This window comes from Gymnoscopelus braueri (genome assembly GCF_963280865.1).
Source record: "Gymnoscopelus braueri genome assembly, chromosome: 19".
NCBI classification, from domain to species: domain Eukaryota; kingdom Metazoa; phylum Chordata; class Actinopteri; order Myctophiformes; family Myctophidae; genus Gymnoscopelus; species Gymnoscopelus braueri.
This window is the reverse complement of record NC_137621.1, coordinates 17675685-17687118: the sequence shown is the minus strand read 5'-3', so window position 1 is coordinate 17687118 and position 11434 is coordinate 17675685. Positions and strand designations below refer to the sequence as shown.

Genomic DNA, 11434 nt, shown 5'->3' with positions numbered 1-11434 from the left:
AAACCTTACCTTATTCCTAAACGTAACCTCAGTAAAACTATGCCTAACCCTAAACTTATTTCTAACCTTATCCTCAGTAAAACAAGAATACAAGAACCGCTGGGGGCGAGCGGTCCGCGTAAAAAGATAGGGGTGAGCCGGTGAGTGAGTGAGTGTGTTTGGTGCGAGTCTTCCGATTGCCGTTCATCCCACCACCCCCCCTCCAGCCAGATCACATGGTTCATCCCACTGCACTTCCTCAATCCTCAGCCTCTAATCTTAGGACCGGTGTGACAGGAGCGTCTCTCCCGCAGACAGGTTGCTGTCAAACGGCCACCATGCTGTCCCATTCCCGGTGTCTCACCAGGAACATCGGTCGCTCCCTCTCTGCCATCCGCCAGGTAGGCGAGAAGACGCATAACATGTCATTGTCTGTTTTTTTTGTGTCACCCACTGGCTAGGGAAGGACGACTAGTTCCCTGTAGCTGTGCTGTCTGTGTTCGTGGAGCAGTGGAGAGCTAGCCTTTAGCATGCTAATGCTAGGCTATGCCAAGGCCCGTAACATTGCAACCCCAAGGACAGCAATGACACTCAACGCCCCCCAAAGCAGTGGTGCAACTCGTATTAAAGTTGTTAAGGATGTGTTTTCTGCGCATTCTGGTTAGAGGTCAACAGACCTGCGGGCTAGCAGACTGGCTAAATGTTTATTTGCTTTGGTTTGATTAGTTAGCCTTCCTCCAGGCAGGTGTAGGTCATTGCTTGTGTGTCTGGGGTTTAGCACCTGTGTGATTATATGCAGGGGTCTTCAACGTTCTTCAGGCCAAGGACCCTCTTAGCTGAGAGAGAGATGAAGCGGGCCCCCCCCCCCCACTACATATTGTATACAATTGTGTTGCACATGAAACTCTTTTTCATACATTTCATAGATAGCAGCATAGACTTGTTTGACAGGACTGTCACCAGTGTTGGATTCATGTGAATGTGTACTTTCTGATATTGAACCACTTAAACCGTCAATACTTGGTAAACTTGACCTTTTGGCTCTGTACTTGGTCTGCTCTTTTTTTTTTCCCTCTACACCAAACCTCTTGTGCTGAAAATCTACAAGCTCACAACATGCAAGGCGTTGTGAGCTTGTAGATCTGCTATTCTTTAGTTTTCCTCAGAATAGGGATGCTAGGGTTCAAGTGGTTAATGTAAAAATAATTATCCTATCACACAACGATTTGGCGGCCCCCCTGTGGTAACTGAGGACCCCCTAGGGGTCCTGGACCCCCCGTTGAAGACCCCTGGATTATAGTGTCTGACCTGTTGATGTTTTCAGGTACTGATATGAAAACTCAAGTGTAGTTAATGATTTAAACTCAGTCAGAACAAGTTTGTTGTATATTTCTAACAGAAAACATATTTTTTTTCCGTTATTGACCGTTCAAGTTAGATATTAACACAACGTGTAGGACTGTGTGAGAGTCAACTTTGCTGTCTACTACATTTTGATATTGCCACCCCTAACATTCATGTTAGATTCTGAACTTCAGCACCCAGTGACAATTGAACCTTTTCAAAGGGTGTCGGTCATATTTTGCCCCTATAATGACAGTTGTAATAACATAACTTAACATTAACAGGGCCGTTGTTAAATTGACCCTTTCAAGATAATGGTGAATGTGCAAATCCAAAAGCAAATTGTCAGTAAAACTCTATGGACAGGGCACCCTCAAACATTCCACTGCAAAGGTAAACAACCACTGAACTTTCACAGAGATAAGATACACAAAGTGAACTGTCCCTGGTGTCTTTAGCATCTAGGCTCACAATTTAAACTGCAGACCGTATCTAAAGTGACAGTTTTAACGAATGTGTCAAAGATCATGATTTGATTCAAAAACCCATAATTATCTCATCCCTACCTCCTTATTTTGTTCAGTTAATTCCTCATTCTGTTATTTATGAATCGATGATGTTCTGTGAATCACTGTTTGTTGTTGTTTTTTGAAAGGTGTAAATAATCATAATATAAATAATGGATATTTTTTGGGGTTCCTGGTGGCTCAGCTAGTTAGTCCACTCCACTGACCACATGCTCCTTGTGAGTTGCAAGGACCCGAGTTGGAACCGACTCCCATTATGTCCTGCATGCCACCCCTTCCTCTGTTTCTCTGCACTCCTCTAAGCAAAGCAGAAAATGACAAACTAATAATAATAATAATAATAATAAAGTTATTGTTTATCATGTCAGTCCCTTGTTGAACTTTTCGATCTGGCCCTTGTCTTTTTTTAGCACTTGGCATATTTCAAATGAAAGGAAATGAAACGCTTGCAGTTCTTAACTGGTTGTCTCTTTCAACAGGGGAATAATGTGTTAGCTCGTCGAGCTACATCAGGTATGATGACTGTGATGTCTCGTCAGTCTTAAAACCATGAATACTTGTTTTTTCGTTTTTTTGTACTAATGCTGCTCAAAGGAAATCATATTCACATGCTCATCTCGTCATGTTTCAGCTCTATCAGCTAGCCATGGTATCACGCTCAACAATAATGAGTAAGTGCTACACGGCAAACAAACAAATCTTTTAATTATCTATGGCATTAGAGGAGTAGATTCTGAGTATTCATTTGACCCTTCCTTGCATGAAATTTCTTCAACCCATCACCCTGCCTCACAGATTTCCTCCTACCCATAATCATATGTGTGTCACTGCCATTTTTAAACTGTCACGTGATTGCCTTCCTAACTAACAGCTGTTGTCTGGGAACAGTCAACCACACAAGTGACAGTGTCCTCTGTAATTTGATGTTTTATCATACAGCATGTGCAGGTTTCATGACCTTGGCATGACTGTGCCCTGTTGCATGCAACCCAAAGTGTCCTGCAATGTAATCCTAAATCAACTTACAGTATTCAAATTAATACGTATATTCTCTTTGCATTCAGAATGGTAGTCTTACACGAGATGCAGGGTTCATTTAGCCACATTTCAGTTGGATAGCTGCTGAATTCCTGTGCTTTTTGTCTGTAGGAAATGTGATCCTAGGTCCAGTGTCTTCCAGATCCAGTACTTCAGGACGTCTGTTGCCCACAGTATGTACTGTATCAGCCTAGATGTCTTGTGCCTGTAAATGAATAGTTTCAGTGTACTGTATGCGGTGATCAACCTGCTTTCCCCGTCTCTCCTTTATCTTAAAGGGAATGAAGTTGTCACAGTTAACACACCTGCGTTTGCAGAATCTGTATCGGAAGGGGACGTGAGGTGGGAAAAAGGTATGTTCCGGTGTTCTGTTCTTACTCAGATGTTGGTTGCTGCTACTGTAGACATTGGTCTAAATGCCAGGCTCTCTTCCTCACAGAGCGCTTGAGCAAGAGGTCAAAAGTCTTTCCCGTTTTAAAAAACAACCTGATTTCTGCTTACAGCTGTTGGCGATACCGTCAGTGAAGATGAAGTGGTTTGCGAAATTGAGACTGATAAGGTATGACAAATTTGACATTTAGACTCAATGGCAGATTTCATGTTGGGACATACTGTAAATGTGACGTAGTATATGTTCTTCTCTGATACTGTAGCCTAGTAGGAATGAAAAAGATTGAGTAGAAACTAGCATATTGCTTTGTCCCCAGATCAGTAATACACTTTATCTTTGAAACTTCTTTACAGTGCTTGCACTGTTGGACTGTGAAATGGATATAAGGGGAAAGGTCAGAAAGGTTAAGGCTCGGGCTGGGCAATATATAGAATTCTGTTAAATACTGTATGACAGATATGGTTTAATGAATGATGTGTGGAAATAACCCTTTCAACAATGTAAAGTAAATGTCAGTTTAATCTGTGTTTTATATAGAAGACTGGTTAATACAGAAAAAATGTAAAAACAAAACTTTGTGGTACATTGTTCAACCACTTGAACCCTAGCATCCCTAATCTGGGCATATGGGCAAAGATTCAGCGGCAATAGTAGATCTTTTATATATCTAAAGCTCACAACCCATCAAGTTCAAGGTTAATTATGCAATTACAAAGATGCATTGAATATCGATATTTGGTGGATAAATATGAACACTTTTTAATCATAATGTCCAGTTTCTGCATAAATATTTCTGCCCACCAGAATTTGTGTGGAAGTTTCAGCCTTGTATTAAACCTTTGCATGAATATTGATTGAAACACCTAAATTAAACAAGCCTTATCCGCTTATAATTTGACTGACCAGTTTTAAACTAGCCATAAAGTATGGTCATTTTTTATTATTATAATCTAGTATGATTTTTGCTCACCAAATACAAATGTCATTGTATTTAATTAATGAATACATTTTCTCTTTTAGACCTCAGTGCAGGTTCCGTCTCCTGCAGCCGGGGTGATTGAGGAGCTTCTGGTCCCTGATGGAGGAAAGGTGGAGGGAGGAACTCCTCTCTTCAAGCTTCGCAAAGGAGGTCTGAGCTTAACTGGACTTGTGCTTGCATCAACAACCGGGATGATTAACTTGAAAGCTTAATATTTCTTCATTTTGTTCACTTGTGCGTCTTTCAGCCGGCGCTCCCAAAGCGGCGGAGGCTCCAATCGCTGAGGCTCCACCCCCCGCTGCTGCTGCTGCTGCAGCCCCGCCTCCCCCACCCCCTGCCGCTGCTCCTGCGCCCTCAGCCGTGGGCCCCATCCCCACCAGCATGCCCCCTGTGCCACCTGTGTCAGGACATGCTATGGACTCCAAACCAGGTTAGTTGTCATCGGACAGTCGGCCATGTGTCATGTGAGAAGTGTTTAACTTGACCTCTGTGCTCTCTTGATTAAGGGAGAGTGATGAATCCTTTTTTCCTCCGCATGTAGACGGGTTGTTGTGGCTAAATGTGGCGACGCTAACATTGAGCCTCTTGTTCTCTCAACGTCGGGTTCGGGTGCCACCAGGGGTCCCAATAGACCCTTAGGGGTCCGTAACACTTGAGAGTGTACTGTAAAATGTTTGTGCACTCAGAGTTAAATGAGCACTGAGGATTTTACAATTTTGGGGTTCCCGTTAGGTCAACTTTTTAATTTCAAGGACCCCCAGTTTGATATGCATAGACCATGGACCCCCATTTGATACGATTTGATCTTTACATCTCTGAGCCATGGGAACCCCAGTCTATAGACCCGTAAAAGTCAATTTTGGACCCCTGGTGGTCCCCGGATCCTACGTTGAGAAACCGTGCATTAAGCGTTACTAACGGCTTCTTTGCCTCGTTGCCATAGTCTCTGCAGTCAAGCCCACCCCAGCTCCTGCTGCCCCAGTGGCCCAGGCCGAGGGAGGGGCTAAAGCAGCCAGGACGGAGAACCGGGTAAGAACCCTGCCAAAGGCTAGCGTCAGTTAACATGGTGAACAAAAGTAACAAAGCGCTCACAGAGTTGACTAGAAGTGTATTTAAGGTATTGTTTTTAACACACTGTGTTTTTTTTTATCAGGTGAAAATGAACCGGATGAGACTGAGAATAGCCCAGAGACTGAAGGAAGCACAGAATACCTGCGCAATGTTGACCACGTTTAATGAGATTGACATGAGGTAGGAAATTCAAAATGAGCTGACCTATGCTTTATCAAGACCTGCATCCACCATGTTATACCACATCAAAGTTAGGCTTTTTGAAGCAAATGCTTTCATTTACCTCATTGTAGAGTTGGAAATAAATCCTTATCTAAGTTAAAGGTAGGGGAAGTGATATTTTTGGTTAAAACAAAACGTTTTTTTTTTTGTTAAAAGGTTAAAGCATTATATTCTGATAGTAAGCATTGCTATAATTTGTTTGTTCAGTAACGGGGGTCTCTGCGTTTCTCCAACTCTTTAATAAACAGGAAATACATTTTCAGGTAGGTGACAGAATCAGGAGAGAGTACCCATTTATCAGCTTTTAGGATGAATGAATAAAACTTGAAGTAAACATGTGAAATGATGCAACAGTTTATCCATTCTCTGAGTTGTGCTGAGCCCGGGCTCCGATGCCCCCTGGTGTCGTTCTGACATCGGGGTCTGGCTGCCCGGCCCTCGGTACCGACCCAGTGTTCTACTGGGCCGGCTGCCGAACCGGGCATGCTGGGCTCTGGACCCAACGGTGAGCTTCAACCAAGACTTGACATGCTGATTCTGATCACATATAAAAATAGATTTACATCAAACAGAAACTTGATTTAGAATATAAACGTAATATTTCCATCCATGTTCCAATTCCAATTGTGTCTGCTCATTTCTTTATCATCACTTCCAATTTCACTTATTTAATCTGTATCCTGACTGAGTTCTATATCCTGATTGGATAAAATTGGTATCCGGACCTGAAAATACATTTTCTGTTTAATAAAAAGCTGGAGAGAGATGGAGACCCCTGTTACTGAACAAGCACTCTATAGCAATGAGTTCCATCTGAATATAGAGCTATTTAACACTTATTTCCACCTAAGAAAATCACTTATCCTACCCTTAAAAAATATATAATCTTTAATCGTAGTTACAGTAAGTAAAATAAAATGTAAACATTGTATAAATGAACAGTATTGGAAGTAAAGTTAGGCAATATGATTTTTCAGTTTTAAGTGTTAAGAGAGGAAACCACACTGTCGCAAATCGTTATAGATTGGAATCTGCCCAATAGGAAAAGCTTTTTGAAACCCAATAGCCTTTTAAACGCCGGAATGTAAATATTTGGTCATAATGGCATCTAAAACGAAGATAAGAATTGTTAAAACAGGCTTTATTAATTTACAAGGAAATGTTATTGTCTGCGCTTTGCCCCCCGTGCTGAAGAGGACACTTTGAGGGTTTCTTTCCCCCTCGAATGCGCGGTGTCGGCTTTCAGCTATTCAGGGTTTTCTGTGTATCCTAATTGGATTGACATTGACCGTCTGGAGGAAGACTTCCCAGGCCCGGGCTCATCTGGAGCCGAAGGAGCCGGTCAGAGCAGGAGGCTGTAGCATCTGCAGGGGGCCCGCAGAGACCTGCACTCTGAGTGGGAGAGCTACCTCCAACCGATATGGGCTTTTATGACGGGCCAATAAGATTTACAGGCTCTAGAAAGTGAAGATTTTTATCGCTTCTTCTCTCCTTTCTCGGAGAGTGTGTGTCTTTGGGGGACGGGCTAATTACGTTAGCGGAGAAACCCTAGAGCCTCAACAGGGTTAGAGACAGGAAAACAAACAATTAAAAAAGAGAGATACAAGTGGTAAAATGAGCAACGGTGAAACGATTAGCGCGTCAGTGTCAATAGCAGCCATTCACCATGACCTGAAACATGTTGTTTTTTTCCTGTAAAAAAAATAAGAAAACGGTATTGTAACTTTAAAAACTGTTCCAGATTTTATTAATTCCCACCAGTGATGCCTTCCAGTAAGCACCAGTTCAAAAACACTGCTGTCCATTTCAACAACGCCCATTACTGAGAGTATACACATGGTACCAAACGGATCCATAAGGGTCCATTAGGTTCCATTTGTATACTCTCAGTTACGGAACTGTAAGGGTCCATTTGTAACCCCCTCAAGCAAGGAACCCTGAGGGTCCTTGGACCACCACCTTGATAACCACTGGTTTCACATGATAGGCCCTAGAAACCTCAGAGCTTCAGCTTGTCACGTATGACGGTTGTTAAAGTTACACAGCATGCGTAAGTTTGAAACCGGAAATCAGTTTAGTGAAACCAATGTGCAGAATCTCAAGAGACGCCACAGAAAGGTCTCTAAAGTTAGCCAGCTATGTTGGGAAATGATTGTGCGCAAGGAGTACTGATTGTTCCTCAAATACTCATAGCATACAGTATACGTAAATGCCTGGGCCATTAACATTAGGAATGCAAGAACATTTATATTAGAAATTGAAACCTCAGATCTCCATCTTGCTGTTGTTGTTGTTTGCTGTTGCTCTTTGGGTCTGCTGCTCAGAAGAACTGCACAAGGCTGCGTCTCTGTTCACCCATTTATTTGTAGTAACTGGTGGGGACAGAAAACATGTGCATGTCAATCTCTGCAACCTGAGTACAATAAGTCCAGCTCCGTTGCTCATTGCATCCAAAGCTGAAGAAAGTTGAACGTCCCATGTGCACATTTGGCCAGTGAAATTTAGTTGTTGTTCAGACGATGTATTATTGAGAAAATAGCTTGGAATACAATAAAACGTAATCAAATAAAATAAATGTAAAATAACTTACATAAACAGTGTCTTAAGCAAATAAAACAAAACCACTGATACAACTCAAGATACACAAAAATGTTAGCTTGGGTGTTAAACTTGTGCATCAATGATTGCAGTTGGCCAATGTCTTACATTTCTTGCACTCTCTCCACAGCAACATCTCAGAGATGAGGCAGAGTTACAAGGATGCCTTCCTCAAAAAGCATAACGTCAAACTGGGCTTCATGTCAGCCTTTGTGAAGGCTTCAGCGTACGCGTTGACTGAGCAACCTGCTGTCAATGGAGGTATGTCTCTTTAGATCAAGGGTTCCAAAACGTTATCAGCTCAGGACCCAAACGCACAGAAATGCATTATGAATCAACCACTTAAAGCTCTATTTAATAGTTATAATAGCAAATCTGCAATGTGTTGAGAGCTTGTAAATCTGCTATTTGGGGGTGGGGTTTGAAAATCTTTTGAAATACAATTACATTTTTCCGGAAAATAAACCCACGCTTATGTGGGCTCACATCATCAGAGGTGCATGTGATGAGAACAAGATTTATGTGTCTTCTGTTAAGCCTCAAAACCACACTTACGTGTTTAGAGTGAAACTCTGTCCTATTTAGATCAGCCACAGTGAAACCGAGCTGATCTTGACTGCTACTTTTGTCCCCCCCCCTCCTTTCAAGGAAATGAATCTTGTTGGTAGTAGAGGTGATGACTTAATAATCATACCTATAATTTTTTCTTGTACTCTGTTTATAGCCATTGATGACACTACAAAGGAAATAGTGTACAGGGACTACGTCGACATCAGTGTCGCAGTAGCCACATCAAAGGTACAAAAATGTGATTATAAGTAATAAAGTATAAGCCCTTATCTCCTGCTATTGCCCATAGTGGAAAGGATGATAATATATTCTGTCACATTACTTTTCTCTCTTTCTCTCAGGGTTTGGTCGTACCCGTAATTAGAGGAGTTGAATCGATGAACTTTGCGGAAATTGAAAAAACTATTAATATGTTGGGAGAGAAGGTAATATTTCATAAACAATATATATTTACAATATATATTTAAATCAATGAACTAGTCACTACAATGTTGAGGTCCTGACTTTAATTGTGTTTGTACTGTATGTCTGCAGGCCCGTAAAAACGAACTTGCAGTTGAAGATATGGACGGAGGCACGTTCACAATCAGCAACGGCGGAGTGTTTGGGTCCATGTTTGGAACCCCGATAATCAACCCCCCACAGTCTGCTATTCTGGGCATGCATGGCATATTTGACCGGCCCGTTGCTATCGGGGGCAAGGTTTGTATTGTTGCCTCTAAATCTACCTTTATCCTGTTGTTAACCACTTAAAACCTATATTCTTAGCAAGATGGACCCGAGTTACAACTGTACTTGGACCGCTTTTTCCTATCTCTTCGCCTTAGATAGCCGATCTACAAGCTCACAATGCGGAGCTTGTAGATGGGATTTTTTTTGGCGAATGTTACCCCCAGTATATGGATGGGTTCGATTGGCTAAAGGACCATACCTGGTCTGACATTTGTAGACGACTGAATAGACGTAGACAAATATTTTCCAAAGCGTTAACGTTGTTTGAATTTCAAGGGAAGCCATTGGATTCCATTAATTTCAGTACGGTATGAATGAAAGTCATCTCGCAGAGACCTGTAACTAGAGTGAGATATGTAAATAATGCAACATTTCGCATCTGTTTATTTATTTTGGCATTAAAGTCACATTTATCATTGCATATTAAAGCGTAGTCCCTGGAGAAAAGATTGATTAACGAACACAAAATGTCCTTGACTTATTCACCACGCAATGTTGAACCAACATTGACCCAGTTATTCATGCAAGTTCAGTAACGTTTTAAGACTGGAGAAAATGTAAACGACTGCAAAATCTAAAAGCCATTAACGGATAAGTTGTCTGTGTATGTATGATATATGGACGAAGCTGTGAATAGACAATGACATGTACGGTGGATTATCTTTTTAATTGTACAAAAATAAAAAAATGTAGACAAATGGTTTAAGAACAAAATGTATAGACATGTTAACCCTTTAAGACCTGAGGCGATTCTTTAAAAAAAATCTAAATCCTAACAGTTTTTGGAAAAAAATCTAAACATTTTTTTTTCACGATTTTTCAAAAATAGCAGATCTACAAGTTCATAGCGCGGCACTCGGTGCCGCGCTATGAACTTGTATATCTGCTATTTTTGAATAGCCAAAGACATCTAAAGTGACACAGATGCGTTCCAGGTATTAATGGGTTAAGTGGGCTATATTCTTCCCTTGACTAAACCCCTTCCAATCCGTCAGGTGGAGATACGTCCCATGATGTACGTCGCCCTGACGTACGACCATCGCCTGATTGACGGCAGGGAGGCCGTCACCTTCCTGCGCAAGATCAAGACCGTGGTGGAGGACCCCAGGGTGTTGCTGCTGGACATGTAAACTCTTTATATACCAGCAGACTCCGGCGAACAGCAAACCCGCCCGTCACAAAACGGTGGCTGTGCCCGCCGGATGACCCACACTGTAACTACAGTTGATTTATTATTGTGTTGGTTAACTAGCAAAAAGGGAGATTGGAAGAGAGAGAGGAGTACACTGGACTTTTCCATGGATGGAAATAACTGGCTTTGTTGCGGGTGTTAAGAATGGTTTTGGGGTTTCAGTGACTGATCTCTGTAGATCAAAAAAAGGATATCGTACGACGCATGTGGGTGCGTCACTTGCCATTTTCCACACAAAATTTGAATAAATTCAAAATAAGAGCAAGATGAATTCAAATTTGAGTTAGTTGAACTGCATATTGTCATTTCGTTAGTTGAGAGAAGAACAATTATCACAGGTTGAACTACAAAAGAAACACTATGTCCTACAATGTCCAAAGTATCAAATACCTTGAGATTGTCATCTAATTCACAGAAACATCTGAGGAAACCTGTTTATGCTGTGTAAGTGACTACCGGTATTTAAGAAAAAAAAAGATTTTAAACAATAAAAGAGCTGCATTATCTGACTTTGATGTTCTCTTTCTTTAAAAGGGCGATAGATACTCTATGTAACCAGAGAAAAACAAATACTTTTAACTGAAAAGTAATGCTTATACAATGTGGAGTGATTGAGGATGTTTTTTTAAATGGGATTGCCCAAGCAAACTTCGTAATTAGGAAAAAGTATTAGACTTTGAATGAGAGACTGGCCTCTGTACAAGCTTTAACATCAAAAGCATTATTTGATTGAACTGTCAATTTGAACCAGAAGATAGGCCTACATTAAAGGAGTATTTTGGACTAAAGTT

General features: G+C 41.3%; 1 protein-coding gene across 1 annotated transcript; it reads left to right on the top strand.

The window, feature by feature from the left end:
* Positions 1-234: 234 nt before the first annotated feature.
* On the top strand, positions 235-11153 carry dlst (dihydrolipoamide S-succinyltransferase). The gene is made up of 15 exons (XM_080414689.1): positions 235-380; positions 2330-2363; positions 2482-2521; positions 3000-3061; positions 3167-3241; positions 3392-3447; positions 4300-4408; positions 4506-4688; positions 5202-5287; positions 5412-5509; positions 8280-8410; positions 8874-8947; positions 9061-9144; positions 9254-9421; positions 10447-11153. The coding sequence occupies exons 1-15, from the start codon at positions 318-320 to the stop codon at positions 10579-10581; spliced, it is 1398 nt and encodes a 465-aa protein (XP_080270815.1). The 5' UTR covers positions 235-317; the 3' UTR covers positions 10582-11153.
* Positions 11154-11434: the final 281 nt, after the last annotated feature.